The sequence below is a fragment of the Camellia sinensis genome, chromosome 10 (assembly GCF_055761805.1).
Source record: "Camellia sinensis isolate YWXY chromosome 10, ASM5576180v1, whole genome shotgun sequence".
Taxonomy (NCBI): domain Eukaryota; kingdom Viridiplantae; phylum Streptophyta; class Magnoliopsida; order Ericales; family Theaceae; genus Camellia; species Camellia sinensis.
In genome coordinates this window covers 149406302-149423917 of record NC_138970.1, presented here as the reverse complement: position 1 = coordinate 149423917, position 17616 = coordinate 149406302, and the positions used below count along the sequence as shown (strand labels likewise).

Below are 17616 nucleotides of genomic sequence, written 5' to 3'. Positions count from 1 at the left end.
AATGTCATGGTTTGCTGTCTCTCTCTCTCTCTCTCTCTCCCTTTGTTACCGCACCAATGGACTTCAACAATCAACACATACTTATCTCAACCAAAACAAGTCCCATTATCTATAATAACTCACCAATTATTGAATGTTGATTGCCATAGCATAAACACCACTGTACCGAAGATGCCTTTTGTTTGAGGTAGGAACAATGAAACATGCAAGGATGACTTTTACTCACTCATACAAACAGTAAGATTTGAACCTCTAGTGCATTAATCTCACCAACAGTCACATATTAATACTTTAATATAGAATACGAAGGTTTGGAATTATTACAAGACAAATATAGATTGATTGAATCCGTTGACCATTGCTTCAAAATTGATTTTTCCTGCAGAACAAGCACCAGATACTTCATGTAACCAAACCAGTGGTCGGTTGTATAAATTGGAAAAAATAGCAACCGGTGTTGCGATTGTATAAATTAGGCAAAATATCAGTGTGCTGTGTTTGTATGAAAGAGAGAAACCCAGTTCATGTGTTCTGATGTGAGAGAGAGACTGGATGGTGTGGGAGGAGTTTCAATTGGCTGGTGGTAGGGAATAAAACAAGTTGTTGGTGATAGGGTGCAGTTGTAATTTGAGAAAGAGAGATTGGCCAGTGTGGGGGTTGCAATTAGCTGCCAATGGTCGGAGGAGCAACGGTTATATCCGTCGGCAGTAGATTGAGAGTTTGAGATATGGTTTAGTGAGAGAAAGACATTGGGATTATTAGGGGAGAGAAGGATTGAGTGGTTTGATGAAGATAAAGGATGGATAATAGTTGAAGGGTGAAAGAGTAAATTAACGTTTTCTGTTAACGGCATCCACTGCCTTTGCAATTCATAAACTTGAAGGGAGGTAAGTGTTGAGTTTTAAACTTTAGGGGGCAAAGTGAATAACGATCATAGTTCAGGGTGGTTTATTGTAATTTTGTCTTAAATTAAAGTACTATTCTTGATTGGAGCATAATTTATCAGTTTGCACCAAATAAGACTGGCTGTGCTTACTTCTTGGTGTTCTTAATATGGTCTGGTCTTTTTCCTTCAAAATTGAGGATGTATGCTCTTATGATGAATACATATTGTACAGATCATTGGTCTCTTGGCCATACCCCAGTTTCAGGAGGAGAAGAGATTTGCATTGGTGGTCAGCGATTGAGAGTCATTTATGCTCCGGTAATTTTTATTTACATGATTGTTTCTTTTGAAAAGCATAGCTTTAACTTTCTTCTATAGCTGCACCTGATATGTGTACCAAATTCCATGTATCAGGCTATCATGTTAAGCTAGCAAGCCTGATATTAACACAGATTACATGTTGGAATTGAGTTTTGACCAAACGCAGATTAGCCTAAAATCCAATTTATCTTGCTTGGGCCAATTAACAATCCTTGAACAGAAAGATGCTACGATTATGTTAGGTAGTCCAAATTTCATGTCACCTTTCCATAACATGTGGGTTATTAAGTCACAAGTTCTCAACAAAATGCATTAGGGATTTTGGTCATTTTCAGTTTGATCATAAGTTGTATGTTCCATAACTTTTGTCATCTTATTCTCTTATGTTTCTTGGGATAGCTGTAATTTAACTTTTGGATGTACTATTGTTCTTCATTTTGAGACATATCGCATGGTGCATCATGTTAACTTTAGAAAATCTTCCTTATTCAGGGGCATACAGATGGCCACATGGCGTTACTTCATGTCAATACTCACTCGTTGATTGTAGGTGATCATTGTGTGGGGTAAGATTTCATTTTATACAAATAAAAGTTTGTGTGGGAAATGAATTGGTATGTCTTACGTACATCTTTAGTAAGATGAGCTATTAAATAGTTATTTTGGTTTATCAGTTCTGTTGGTTGATATATGAAGCTCTCACTCTCGCTTAAGGCAACATTTGATTAATGGGCTTCTTGCCTCAATGATTTTACTTCCATTATGTTAGTAACTTAGTATTATTGTTAATCTTATGAATTTATTTTTAATAACGTCATCAAAGCACTGTACAGTGTTGGATTTACGTTTTATTGTATTATCTTTGAACTTTTTAATCTTTCTTTTGGGTTTTCTTTTTCATTGATTTTTTTTTTGTGTTAATTTTATCTAAATATTGATTGGTCTTGTGATGTGTCACCTAGAAGCTACTTTTAACAGCTATGGAATTTTTTGTTTTTGTTTTTGTCAGTCAAGGAAGTGCGGTTTTGGATATTACTTCTGGTGCAAATATGCATGTAAGTGTACTTGACATCTGATTCTTCTGCCCTACGGAATGGCAGTAAAAACCAATTATTGTTTACATAGGGCCTGTAAATTTATTTCATTGAGCTTTGTAAACTCTGTTATCCAAGTAATGAGTTGGTATTCATGAGACTATAAGAGTGTGTTTTCAAACAATAAGCTAGATTCAAATTGGATTATTATAGTGGTAAATATGTAAATATTCATTTTTGTTAACAACATTAGTTTCAAATTGAATTATTATAGTTCAAGGTGGTGAAGTGTAGTGTAGCAAATTTTATTAAAGGGGTAAAGTGATACTGAGTCACAATTTAAGAGGTAAAGTGTAATTTGCCCAAATTTGGAATACCCAGGTAAAAGACTAATGAAAGGAAAGGAAGGCTTTACATATCCTCGTTTGGTGTGGGATTACGATATATTAGATTGTCATTTTTCTTTGCCATTGTTATGTTTTTGTCATGCTCATGGGTTTTGAAAATTCAATTGTTTATGCAGGAATACTTCCAAACAACTTACCAATTTATGGAGATTTCTCCACATGTGTTAATCCCCATGCATGGGAGACTTAACCTGTGGCCAAAGCACATGCTTTGCGCATATCTCAAGTATGAAATACAAATCTCATCTCTCTCTCTCTCTCTCTGCTGTTCATTACTGCATCCAGTTTCTCTGCGGACAAAATGTTTAGGTATATAATTTGTAAGAGGTTCACCCGTGTTGCAACCTTTACACTTTTAAGGACTTCTCCCTCCAAATTTTTTTTTTCCTCCTTTCCCAATTTTTTATTTTTATTGTTTTTCCCAAAGTTTAAAGTTATCTGTTTGGCATAGCTATTCTTTGCCAAGAAATACTTACAGACAGGCTATCTGTAGTTGGACTTTTATGCTAATGGATTTCACAGTTTTTATGCTATTCAATACAACTTTCAAATAACTTTTACACTTTGTTTGGGAACCTAGGAGAGAAAAGAAAATAAATAATTACATAAGTTGAAGAGAAAAGAAAAGAAGAGATTGTGTGTTCTCTCTTTCTTGTTTGGATAAAAATGAGAGAAAAGAAGAGAAAATAAAATAATTTCACTGCTGTCTTGTTCGGTTAAACTACATAAAAGAAAACAAAAGAAAGAAATTGTTTGATGTTGTATTACTAAAATAACATTTTATAGGTGTCATTTTTTTTTTAATAATTTCTTTTAATATTTTATTTCTATATCTAAAGAGACAGTTTTGGTATTATGAAAGAAAAGTAATTTGTTAGTTTCTTTTCTCTTCCAATCCCTCCACTTATGGACAGATTCAAATGAGGGTTATAAAAGAGAAATGTGTTTCGCTCTGTTTCTTCACATTTCACCTCATGTCTCTCTTCTTTACTAATCCAAACAAGTGATATGAACCAATATAAAGGCTTTTTTTTTTTTTTTTTTCCCTTCTCAAATCACCCGACCCAAACTGGCTGTTAATGTTCTCACTTCATCAGATCATCCTGGCATAATAACTTGATATCAGACTTTCAAAAAAAAAAAAGATTAAGAAAAAGAATGAAATATTGATGAAAATTTGTTTTATTTTCAGAAATCGCAGAAGTAGAGAATCAACCATCTTGAAGTCCATTGAAAATGGAGCAAAAACATTGTTCGACATTGTTTCTTATACATATGCTGATGTTGATCGTAGTCTCTGGATTCCTGCTGCATCAAATGTGAGGCTTCATGTGGATCATCTAGCCAAACAAGACAAGTTGCCAAAGGTAGCATTCGCTTGTTTCCATGCTAGAATTTCAGCAATCAAAGTATATCTGCATACATGATTACGTAATGCTGCGCAAAAAATATACATGATTGCGTAATAGCTATGTTCATACTCTTTGGCGCTTTAATATGCATCCCATTATTTATTATTACTTTTTATTCATCTTTACTATTTTATTAATTAATTAGCTAATTTATTTTTTACTCATCATGAAGAAGTGTCACAAATATTTGTTCTGAAAAATTATTCTCTTTGTGAGGTGAAACAAGCAGTGATATCCTGCTTGAAGGTATAAATGAAAAATACTTATCAGTAGTGTCCAACTAAGCCATTGGCCCAAACTAATAAAACCTTTTTGTTCCATGATTTCTTAATCGCTTCTCTTCTTCAACTGCTTCCAATTGCCCATCCTCTGAAACTCAATTACTGTCTTATGCAACTTTGCTAGACACGAACGATGCTGTTCATGAATCATGTATTTTTTTTTTTCAAAAGGTATCACCATTCCTGATCTCTCTCTTGGATATCTGTTACTTTTGTGTTGCAGTGTTTTTGTTTTTGTTTTTTTTATTGGTATTTTTTGTTGTTGTTATTTTTGTGTTATTTTTTTTTTGTTTTATTATTATTTTTTTGTTTTTGTTTTGGTCGGTTTTTTTTTCTTTGGTTTTTCTTTGATCTCATTTGTTCTCACTTTTGGGTTCTTTAGCATCTCCCCAACAATCAGATTTGGTTCCTTTCAATTAGAGAGCTTCCACCAAAATGTCTTCTTGTCATTTAAAGCACAACACAATAACAAAGGGAGGCATTAATGATACATGATTTTAATGCTTGCCTTGGAAATCTTGCATGTATATACATATATTAATTGAAACTACCCAAAATTCTAGATATAAGTTTAAGCAGGAAAAAAGGTTGAATTTTTGCTCAAAACTGAATTGGTAATTCTCAATATGTTAAATAAACACCAAACCTTTGGGAATAATCTGCAAAACGGAGAATTTAAATTTGTAGTTGAACTTTGGTGAAAATTATGGCTCAATGCTACACTGGAACCTGAGGACTGTCCTTAAGACACTTTCATGCACATCTTTTTGACCATTAAGAATGAAATATTTCATCATGAGATATTTCTTGCTTATCAAAGAGGAAAGGAAAAAAAAAAAACAAAACAAAACAAAAAACATGAAATAGATGAATGATGCTTCTTATAATTTGAAATATCATTTTATTCAAAAGTTCATGTCTAGTATTGCTAATACTGGAATTCTCATGAATAAAGCAAGGATTTTTGCCCGGAACACCTGTGCAAAAATGAACTCAGCCCAGCCAGGCTGAGTATGATGCCCATCTTATGTATATTAAGACCTATATCTTTTACTCTTTATCCGATGTGGGACTCTACATTCACACATTGCTCAAACAGGACTGATCCCTTAAGAGGCAATTCCCAGCTTCACTAGCAAGATACGTGTGATGTTACACCTGTCTGCACTGTTTTTTCCCAACCTACTTTTGCCCATTTTGGATAGTGTCTTATCCCTTTATGTGGTTGGCAATACTTAAACATATACTTAGAATAGTCATGTTCATTATCTAGGTTTGGTGTCCACAACGTGGAAGAGAGTGAGTAGAACATTACCTATAGGATTGAAAATGTACGGATGAGGTGGAAGAGTGTTCTTGGAATCTTGTACTATTGGTATATATTTATCAATTTGATGGGAAGGTTCACTGATGAGCTTTATGGGACAGAATGTCAGGTAGTCAAAAACAATACAATCGTGAAATGAGCATGGATGAAATGTGGATGTTGAGATGGATAAGAAAATAATAAAAAACAAAGATATTCGTGAAAGACGGGAAGAAGAGCGAAAATTATATGAATATTTAGGAAAGAAACCAAATCCATGGCTCTAGGTAGAGAGGATTTTCCGCTTCTGGATTTGAAAAACTTGAAGAACATACCAAAGGAAAATTCCTAACCCCACGTCCAAGAATTCAGATGGTAGTGCCAAAATTTCACTGCTGTTGAGGCTACCTTGAACTGGCAGTCGGAAAATACAGTTGCCCAACAGAAGATGCTCCCTCAAGCTCAATTGTTGCGTTGGGCAGAATGGTTTTCATAATGAAAATTTGACTCTAAGCATGTCAAATGCAAGAATAATTTCCTTCCCATTTTATTCTCCAGAACCAAGAAAACAATTTTCCCTAATGACAAAGCACGATTCACATAGGCGACGGATGACAGAAATCTAAGAATCTTTTCAATGATATTTCTGGAGAGATCAAACAAATAACAGATATTTGAGAAGAGAAATTGAAGAAAAGAACAAAGAAAAAGGAAAACTGTAAAAATCAATTATGTTAATTTTCCATTGAAGGAAAGACACTGTAGAAATTTAATGTATAAAGAGAAAAAGAGAATTGTATTATTGATTGATGTTTGTAATTGTTGAATTATTGAATGCTACAATGATTCCTATATATAGAAGAGTAGGTGGTAGTAGGTGGTAGGTGGAGTAGGTGAAGTGGAGGTGGTAGTGGAGTAGGTGAGGTGGTAGTGGTGTAGTGGGTTAGGTTTAGTGGAGTAGGTGAGGTGGTAGTGGTGTAGTGGGTTAGGTTTAGTGGGTGAAGTAGGTGATAGGTTTTAACAGCCCCCCGCAAACTCAAGGGGGATAGGAACTAACCAACTTGAGTTTGGAGAGAGTAACAAAACAAGAAAATACATAAAAAATAAAAGAGGATAGGAGACACTGTATGGTCGTGTCAGACCGTTGTAGAAGACCGATGTAGAAGACACTGGCTCGTGTCGGACCGATGTAGAAGACAGTTTATGGGGTCATGTCGGACCGTTGTAGAAGACAGTTTACGGAGTCTTGCTGGACTCTTGTAGAAACTAACCGGAATCAATGTCGGGACAGTTTACAGAGTCTTGTCGGACCCATAAAGGAGCTAACCGGAATCAATGTCGGGACAGTTTACAGAGTCTTGTCGGACCCATGAAGGAGCTAACCGGAATCAATGTCGGGACAGTTTACAGAGTCTTGTCGGACCCTTAAAAAGTCGCACCCTCAAAAGGTGTGCCTAATTTTTCAAAAAGGCGTGCCATCAAAAGGCGTTCCCAATCCATAAAAAAATGTGCCATCAAAATGCGTGCCCAATCCATAAAAAGGCGTGCCATCAAAAGTTGCGCCCTCAAAAGGCGCGCTCACTTCATCAAAAGTCGTGCCCGACAGAAAGCGTTGAGCCATCAAAAGGTGAGCCGGAGACGCGGCGAGGCACGTGAGCGACAGAGCGGCGTGTCGGCCGCGTCGTCAGTGTCAATATAAACCAATGCGGAGGCGGAGGAAACCAAACCAGACTGAAACCTCTGAACTTGTCATTCTGAAACAATCTGTAAATACTCTGTATCCAACCCTTCTCGGAAACACTCAGCAACCCAAAAAACATGGCCTCTTCTTCCCGTTCAGCTACCCAGAACATGGCCTCATCTTCCCGTGGTCTGCTCACTCTCTTTCCCGACCTCAACGAGTCAACAGGAGAGATAACAGGTGCGGTGGCCCGTGAACCTCAACCAAACACCTCTGGTTTTGCTCCGTTGAACTTTCCGATGCGGTCGGTGGAGCAAAAAATGGCAGTGCAAACGGATATTGAGGCCAATCAGTATACATTGAAGTCATGTGTAGAAACCATGACTGCGGTCACAAACTTGTCGCACCGGCTGCAGAGTAGGACAAATGAGGTGCAGCAGTTAAACGCCCAACTGGCTCTGCTCCAGCGCATGTATAAGGATGCGCGAGCAGAGATAAGTGTGCTAAAGGCGGAAAATAAGGAGCTGAAGCGGAAGGCCACCGTGATGTTCCGATTTGGAGGTCCGCCATATGCTGCAGTGGAGGAGTATGGGGGAGTGAACGTGCTGGGCGGCGTGGAAAACACGGAGGCAGCACCGGCAAGGGCCGCTCAGGACGGAGGCAAGAAGAAGAGATCGGCGGCAGAGTAGAGAAGAAAAAACCCGCCTGTGGATGTGGTTGTTTGGGTTTTTTGTTGTTGTTGTTGTTGTTGTTTTTTTTTTTTTTTTTTTTTTGGTGTAAAATTGTGATCAGGGCGAAATCCCGATAGAAATAAAATGAGTGTATTGTGCAAATCCGAATGGCTTGAAGGTACAAGACTGAGCAGAAAAATTAGATGGAATGAATTTTTTTTTTTTTTTTTTTTTTTTTTTTTAATAATAAAAAATTGAGGTTCAAGGAAAAGTTGGGCTGTGGAAAGAAGAAAAAGAAAAAGTAGCACCCACGTGAGTTCCATCCAATTTTTTATATATATAAGATAAAAAAAAGGTTTGGACGGTGGAAAAATATTTTAAAATAGAAAAAATTATATAATATAGTTATCTCTTTGAAACTATATGATGGTGTTGATCAAAAAAGTGGGCCAAATTACCAATACCGCCAATCTTGTAGACATCCTGAAGTGGGAGACGAAGAGGCTTGTCTGATGGCCTCTTGGGCTCTGTAATCATGTCGAGGGCATCAAGAAGGGTTGGGCCCTTGTACCATGTTACCGGTGTAGAAGACACTGTATGAGTGTGTATATAGACTGCCCAAAAGATATACATGGATATAGATATCGAGCCCTCAAAAGTCGTGCCCTATTTTGTGGCTTGGAATAGCAGGGGATTGAAACCAGACGCAAGGAAGGCCGGTGTCGCGACGGAGCTTTGGCAAAGGGACATCGACGTGCAAGCGGTGGTGGTCTCCGACGACTGAACAGTAGTGCACTCAGAAAGGAAATTTCAAGGTATGTGTAGAAAAATTTTAGCAGATTAGGTTGAGGTCCGGCGGACGGCCAAGGCGAGGTTGCCGCCCGCCGGTGAAGCGAAAAATACTAAGTGCTTAACCTTGCTCTGATACCATGTAGAAATTTAATGTATAAAGAGAAAAAGAGAATTGTATTATTGATTGATATTTGTAATTGTTGAATTATTGAATGCTACAATGATTCCTATATATAGAAGAGTAGGTGGTAGTAGGTGAAGTGGAGGTGGTAGTGGTGTAGTGGGTTTAGTGGAGTAGGTGAGGTGGTAGTGGTGTAGTGGGTTAGGTTTAGTGGAGTAGGTGAGGTGGTAGTGGTGTAGTGGGTTAGGTTTAGTGGGTGAAGTAGGTGATAGGTTTTAACAGACACTTTCCTGCACCTATTGAGGAATGGGGCAAGGATTTAATATCCTTTTATAGATCCTAATTAGAAGGTGTAAGAAATTATGTATTATTGATTGATTGATATCTTACAAGATTGATGTATTGCAAGATTGATACATTACAATTCCTATACAATCTATATATAGAAGAAAATGTGGTAGTAGGTGTAGTGGAGGTGATAGTGGGTTAGGTGAAGTGGAGTGTGTGGTGAAGTGGAGGTAGGTGAAGTGGAGTGTGTAGTGGAGTAGGTGAAGGTAAAGATGGGAAATTCTAACAGCCCCCCGCAAACTCAAGGAGGAGAGAAACGAACCAACTTGAGTTTGGAGAGAGTAACAAAACAAGAAAATACATAAAAATAAAAAAGGATAGGAGACACTGTATGGTCGTGTCAGACCGTTGGTGAAGACACTGTATGGGGTGTCATAACGTTGTAGAGGACACTGTATGGTGGTGTCAGACCGATGTAGAAGACAGTTTATGGGGTCATGTCGGACCGTTGTAGAAGACAGTTTATGGGGTCATGTCGGACCATTGTAGAAGACAGTTTATGGGGTCATGTCGGACCGTTGGAGAAGACAATGTTGTGACAGTTTACGGAGTCTTGCTGGACCCTTGTAGAAACTAACCGGAATCAATGTCGGGACAGTTTACAGAGTCTTGTCGGACCCTTGTAGAAACTAACCGGAATCTATGTCGGGACAGTTTACAGAGTCTTGTCGGACCCTTGAAAAAGCTAACCGGTATCAAATGTCGGGACAGTTTATAGAGTCTTGTCGGACCCTTTAAAAAATCGCATCCTCAAAAGGTGCGCCCAATTTTTCAAAAGGCGTGCCCAATTTATCAAAAGGCGTGCCGAAGTCATCATGACGAGGCACGTGAGTGCCTTGGTTGGCGTGCCCGTTTGTCGGCGTCAAAAGGCGCGCGATGCGCGTGGCTGCCTCGGCTATAAGACAGAGGCTGAGGCTGAGGCAGAGAAAACGGAGGCTGAGGCTGAGGCAGAGAAAAGCTGCGAGAGATATTCTGAGAGAGAGTGCTGAGAGAGATTCTGTAACACTCTGTTGTGAGAGATAGTCTGTAATACTCTTGTGCCCAGAAAATGGCCTCGTCTTCCCGGAGTCTGCTCACTCTCTTTCCCGACCTCAACGAGTCAACAGGAGAGAGAACTGGTGCGGGGGCACTGGAACCTCAACCAAGTACCGCTGGGTATACTCCGTTGAACTTTCCGATGCGGTCTGTGGAGCAAAGAATGGCAGGGCTGTCGGATGTGGAGGCCAATCAGTATACTTTGAAGGCATGTGTGGAAAGCATGACGGCGGTCACAAATTTGTCGAACCGGCTGCAGAGTAGGACAAATGAGGTGCAGCATTTAAACTCCCAGCTGGCTCTGCTCCAACGCATGTATAAGGATGCGCGAGCAGAGATTAGCGTGCTAAGGGCAGAAAACAAGGAGCTGAAGCGGAAGGCCACCGTAATGTTCCGATTTGGAGGGCCGCCATATGCTGCAGTGGAGGAGCAGGGAGTAGTGATCATGCCCAGTGGAGTGGGAAACACGGAGGCAACGCCGGTAAGGGCCGCCCAGGACGGAGGCAAAAAGAAAAGACTGGCGGCAGAGTAGAGAAGAAGTGAGGTCGATGTGTGGCCGCTGCAGAAAAGAAAACAAAGCTTTGGTTGTTGTTGTTTGTTGTTTGTATTTTTTTTTTTTTTTTTTTTTTTTTTTTTGTGTAAAATTATGATCGGAGTGGATCCCGGAGAGGAATAAAATACGGGTGTTTGGCAAAGTTGTAAATGGTTTGATTTTTTTTTATTTTTTTTTATTTTTTTTTATTTTTATTTTTATTTTTATTTTTATTTTTTTTTTGTGAAGCCATGGATGAACTTCAAGGAATTGCAGGAATTCAAGCATGCTGGTGATGTTGGTGACACTCCTGCATTAACCCCGTCAGATCTTGGTGTTAAGAAAGATGGGCATAGCCCAGGATGGCAAGCAGTGCCAACACATGATCCTGTGGTTCATGATGCTGCGCATCATGCTGTGAAAACCATCCAGCAGAGGGATTCAAACTTGACTCTGCAGGAGAAGATTAAAGAGTTGAAGGCTGAGAAGAATGAGCTTCGTGACGAGAAGCAGAGGCTGAAGGCTGAGAAAGAGAGATGAGAGGTCCGGCGGGCGGCCAAGGCGAGGCTGCCGCCCGCCGATGAAGCGAAAATACTAGGTTTTCAACCTGGCTCTGATACCATGTAAGAAATTATGTATTATTGATTGATTGATATCTTACAAGATTGATGTATTGCAAGATTGATACATTACAATTCCTATACAATCTATATATAGAAGAAAATGTGGTAGTAGGTGTAGTGGAGGTGATAGTGGGTTAGGTGAAGTGGAGTGTGTGGTGAAGTGGAGGTAGGTGAAGTGGAGTGTGTAGTGGAGTAGGTGAAGGTAAAGATGGGAAATTCTAACAGAAGGTAAGGCTAACAAAAAACGAAGGGCATACAGTTCTTAATTTACAGATCTTAATTTACAGATCTTAAATGCTGGAGAGGTGGAAGATAGTGAGTCTAGAAAGTAAAAATAGAAATATAGCAGTCATTGAATGAATATAATGATTGTGGCTATGAGTTTGTTTGACCTTATGGTTGTTAAGTCACCAATTTTTCCAAAAGCTTAAGTTATTAGGAAATGGGCCCAACAATGTACATCAAGCTATCTAACACCCTCCCTCACATTCAATCCTGTCTTGCATGTGGAGAGACAAACAAAGAACCAAACAGAAGGAGAAGCAAACAACTAAACAGAGAAGAAGAAACCAAGAGGAGATAGAATACGAAATGCCAATAGAGAGACTTGAACCAAGACCTTTTTCAACCTGAGCTGATACCATGTTGTTAAAATCCACCTACTCTCCACCTACTTCACCCACTTAAACCACCTACTTCACCCACTTAAACCACCTACTTCACCCACTTAAACCTACTCCACTAAACCTAACCCACTACACCACTACCACCTCACCTACTCCACTAAACCTAACCCACTACACCACTACCACCTCCACTTCACCTACTCCTTACCTACTACACACTCACTCTCTTCTATATATAGGAATCATGAATCATTGTAATAGATATCAATATAAATCAATCAATAATACATACAATTTATTCTCTCTCTCTTTCTCTATACATTATTTCTTACATGGTATCAGAGCTGGTTTAAAACCTAGTATTTTCGCTTCCCCGGCGGGCGGCAACCTCACCTTAGCCGCCCGCCGGACCTCAACTTATTCCGCTAATAAAATCAACAAAGATTTGTGCAACTGTAGTCATGTGTGAGGCTGATGGAGAAGAATTCTTCACCTCATATGACGAGACAGTCTGGAACTGGAAACACTGCAACATTCTGCTCTGGAATTCTGCAGCAGCTAGATTATAGCTTGGTTGAGTGCCAAGCTTTGGTTCTTCCACCCACTCTTGAACTTGCCCAGCAAAGTGTAAAGGTTCATGCTTGTGTTGGAGGGACTAGTGTGCGCGAAGATCAGCGCATTCTCTCCAGTGGGGTTCATATTGTTGTTGGTACTCCTGGTAGTGTGTTTGACATGTTGCGGAGACAATCACTTCGCCCTGTTTGCATCAAAATGTTTGTCTTGGATGAAGCTGATGAAATGCTGTCACGAGGTTTTTAAAAATCAGATCTATGATATTTTCCAGTTGCTGCCACCCAAAATCCAGGTTGGGGTGTTCTCAGTTGCTGCCACCCAAAATCCAGGTTGGGGTGTTCTCTGCCACAATGCCACCAGAGGCTCTTGAAATCACCAGGAAATTCATGAATAAGCCTGGAAAGAGAAAAAGCTCATGCTAGGATTTGCGAAGTGATTCGCTGCAGGAATTTTGGCTTTGGATGAAACCCTTACCATACTCCACTCATTCTCTCCAGCTGTTCTAACTTTTTATTTTTATTATTATTATTATTATATCAAATAATCAATGCACTCATGTTCCCCACTAACAGTGTCCACTTTTGACCCAAACCATTTTCAATCCATCATTTCTCCTTCACCTTTTGCACCCCACTCACCGACTCTCTCTCCACTTTATCACATGGGTTTGTCCCTCTCTCTCCTCCATTTGATTTCAAAAATCACTTATTTTTATTTATTTTTTCCAAATCACTTTTCCTCTTTTTTAAATACCCCACTTTATTTTGAAACAATCGCACTGATGTTTTTCATATAATCCATCTATAAATATTTTTTATCTATTTTCTTTCTCCCTTGTTTTCTTTCATTTTATTTTTATTTTTTCAACAAAACACTCCCAAAACAAAAACAAAAAAAAAAAACAAAAAAAAAAAAAAAACAACATTTTACAAACTTGTCATTTCTTCATGCCGGGGATCAACCCCGATCAGCATTTTACACCATAAAAAAATAAAATAAAATAAAAAAAAAAAAAAAAAAAAACACAAAACAAAACAAAACACAACCAACACAAATCGGAACAGTGGGATTTTTCTTCTCGCCTATTCCGCCGGTCTTTTCTTCTTGCCTCCGTCCTGGGCGGTCCTTGACGGTGTTGCCTCCGTGCTTCCTCGACCACCAAGCAAGTTGCCTCCTCCCTGCTCCTCCACTGCAGCATATGGTGGACCTCCAAAACGGAACATCACGGTGGCCTTCCGCTTCAGCTCCTTATTTTCCGCCTTTAGCACACTTAACTCTGCTCGCGCATCCTTATACATGCGTTGGAGCAGAGCCAGTTGGGCGTTTAACTGCTGCACCTCATTTGTCCTACTCTGCAGCCGGTTCGACAAATTTGTAACCGCAGTCATGGTTTCCACACATGACTTCAATGTATACTGATTGGCCTCCACATCCGACTGCACTGCCATTCTTTGCTCCACCGACCGCATCGGAAAGTTCAACGGAGCAAAACCAGAGGTGTTTGGTTGAGGTTCACGGGCCTCCGCACCAGTTATCTCTCTTGTTGACTCGTTGAGGTCGGGAAAGAGAGTGAGTAGACCACGGGATGAAGAGGCCATATTCTGGGTAGCTGAACGGGAAGAAGAGGCCATGTTTTTTGGGTTGCTGAGTGTTTCAGCGAAATAGCAATTTCAGACTGATAATGTTCGGAAGGGGAGTGTTTCAAGATTTGCAGCTCTTAGAGGCAATCTCTCAGAAAAACGAATATCTCTCTCAGAAAATGAAGAGTTTTTCAGAAGTTTTTTCCCAGGTTTTTTTGTCTTCGCTTCTGCCTCAAGCACAGCCTCCGCATTGGTTTATATTGACACTGACGACGCGGCCGACACGCCACTCTGTCGCTCACGTGCCTCGCCGCGTCTCCGGCTCACCTTTTGATGGCTCGACGCTTTCTGTCGGGCACGACTTTTGATGAAGTGGGCGCGCCTTTTGAGGGCGCAACTTTTGATGGCACGTCTTTTTATGGATTGGGCACACCTTTTGATGGCACGCCTTTTGAAAGATTGGGCACACCTTTTGAGGGTGCGACTTTTTAGGGGTCCGACAAGACTCTGTAAACTGTCCCGACATTGATTCCGGTTAGCTCCTTCATGGGTCCGACAAAACTCTGTAAACTGTCTCGACATTGATTCCGGTTAGCTCCTTTATGGGTCCGACAAGACTCTGTAAACTGTCTCGACATTAATTTCGGTTAGCTCCTTTATGGGTCCGACAAGACTCTGTAAACTGTCCCGACATTGATTCCGGTTAGCTCCTTTATGGGTCCGACAAGACTCTGTAAACTGTCCCGACATTGATTCCGGTTAGTTTCTACAAGGGTCCAGCAAGACTCTGTAAACTGTCACAACAACTGTCACAACATTGTCTGCTACAACGGTCCGACATGACCCCATAAACTGTCTTCTACATTGGTCTGACACAATCATACAGTGTCCTCTACAACGTTATGACACCACCATCCAGTGTCTTCACCAATGGTCTGACACGACCATACAGTGTCACCTATCCTCTTTTATTTTTATGTATTTTCTTGTTTTATTACTCTCTCCAAACTCAAGTTGGTTAGTTCCTATCCCCCTTGAGTTTGCGGGGGGCTGTTAAAATCCACCTATTCTCCACCTACTTCACCCACTTAAACCACCTACTTCACCCACTTAAACCTACTCCACTAAACCTAACCCACTACACCACTACCACCTCACCTACTCCACTAAACCTAACCCACTACACCACTACCACCTCCACTTCACCTACTCCTTACCTACTACACACTCACTCTCTTCTATATATAGGAATCATGAATCATTGTAATAGATATCAATATAAATCAATCAATAATACATACAATTTATTCTCTCTCTCTTTCTCTATACATTATTTCTTACACATGTAAACATCGGTAAGCAAAAAATGTGTATTATCCCAACAATGTATATCAAGCTATCCAACAGTTGTGACAAAATCTCAGTTGTTATAGACTTAATGCTATGGACAAGTCTGACTTCATTGCCTACCCAAGCTTATTGAGCTTAGCTTAATTCACAAACACACTGCTTGAGCATGGCTTTTCAACCAACACTACATGTAACATAGGCTTAAGCTGTTGTCTAATTGGCTGTTAAAGGAGCCTATATGAGTTTCTATGAGAGCTGGACTTGAGCTGTGCACTAATGGTTGATATTGTCCCAAAAGTTTTAATTATTTACTAAAAGCTCTGTGTGCGAAAATAATTTTCAACATTTCATGAAGTCTAAGAAGTACATGCACAAACACATTGATACGAAAAATTTCAAAAAATGTGGGACATGACACATGGGGGACACATGCAAAATATCTAATTTTATAATATTTATTACATGTCCTATGTAAGGATAAATAATTATTATATGTTAGATATATGAATATTTAAGTCAAATAATAATTTTTGAAGTCTAAGGATGAGAATAGGTATAAATTTACATTATTTTTGTTTTATCATTGGATTCTAAGTTGTCTTTAAACATGTAATGTGTTTATGAGTTTTGTTAGAAGTGTTTGTGCTTCTTAGTATGAAGCACATATTGATTATTATCTTGTTTTATGTCATCTTCCTTCATCTTTGGGAATCCAGCCATTACTCTGGCCACAATAAAATTATATCCACGGGAGATCATGCATATTCTTTCTGCATTAACATTCTTGACTAGGCCACTTATGTAAAACCTATAGCATTTTCTGTTACAGAATTCTTTGCAGTCCATGAATTTCAGCTGTAACTTGTTTGTGAGAATAGGTTTGTAATCATATACATCATTAATAAGCTGAACATCCCTGAATTTCAATTTTCTTAAAGATATATGGGCAGAAATTTCATTGCAAAAGTGGGAACATTAAGCATGTATATACTGTTGAGTCGGTGTTGACATATTTCTTATTTAAGTCAAACTTCAAACCTTCCTTGTGCAGGACTTCTCTCTAGAAACTTTTAATAGCAGCTCTGTTGTGTTTGCTGGCATGGTGGCTAAAGTGTGACCCAATGCAATATAGCCCACTTACCACCTACCTTATCTTAGGTTAGACCACCTCTCTTGTGCTTTACCCACAAAGTGTATGGCTTCTTTTGCAACATCATTCAAGTCATTATCTATATATAGACCCTTGACAATGAGATTTTCAAACTTTTGTTCAATTTTTACTTCGTTCCAAAAGACAATACTCATATTTACCCAAGAACAGTGCTTGCTTGTAATTTTGGTCATCAATTTTTTGTAGGAGCCTCACTTTGAACTTTCTTCATTGCTCTGTGTAGGACTTTTCTTTTCGCAAGTTCCAGACTACATGTGGACTGCGTTTCTTATCTCAATGGATTTGGGCATGCCTTAATCCAAAGCTGAGGACACCGACAATGCTTGGTGCCGTGGCAGTGGTTGGCTTTGCTGTGGTGTATGCAATTAAATTCAAACTCCATTCTAAATAAGAGAGAGAGATCAGCAAGGAAGTCCTGGATGATGATGTAGATGTGGATGTAATATAGTTATAGGCTTAACTACCAAATTAAAATTCTCCATCTTTCCTTTCTTTTGGAGAGGAGAAATAATCTGAAATAGTTTGGCAAAACATGGGCTTGAAAATGGCCCTTATCATGTTGTTATAGTGGCTCACTTCTTGTTATAATGTACCACTCGTAATACAAAATGGGAAGCAAATACTCTATTGAAAACGTTTCTTATGTTGTTGTGTGCACCTTTCTATACGGTGTGTTCTTTGTTAAGATGTGATGCAGTTGAAATTACGACAATAGCCGCATTGAATCGTTAACTCCAAATTAGGACTCAGTGAGTTATTGGAGTTAGGTTAGGTTGTAATTCGATCACATTGTGACGTAACTTTACCCAAAAGGAATGCACGCTACAAATTTTGCCTTATTATCATGCTTACAAAATAATCTCAAT

General features: G+C 39.2%; 1 protein-coding gene across 2 annotated transcripts in view; it reads left to right on the top strand.

Annotated features, from left to right (window-relative positions):
• The window catches only part of LOC114275427 (Metallo-hydrolase/oxidoreductase superfamily protein), a 39252-nt gene extending 21864 nt beyond the window's left edge, over window positions 1–17388 (top strand). The window contains exons 7-13 of one of the 2 annotated variants that reach the window (XM_082892590.1): window positions 1119–1204; window positions 1700–1773; window positions 2217–2262; window positions 2765–2874; window positions 3841–4015; window positions 16631–16737; window positions 16974–17388. In XM_082892590.1, coding sequence (XP_082748716.1) covers window positions 1119–1204; window positions 1700–1773; window positions 2217–2262; window positions 2765–2874; window positions 3841–4015; window positions 16631–16696 — 557 coding nt within the window. In that variant the 3' untranslated portion in view covers window positions 16697–16737; window positions 16974–17388. The remainder of the gene's footprint in view (window positions 1–1118; window positions 1205–1699; window positions 1774–2216; window positions 2263–2764; window positions 2875–3840; window positions 4016–16630; window positions 16738–16973) is intronic. The other variant, XM_028217466.2, reaches the window with a different exon arrangement.
• Window positions 17389–17616: the final 228 nt, after the last annotated feature.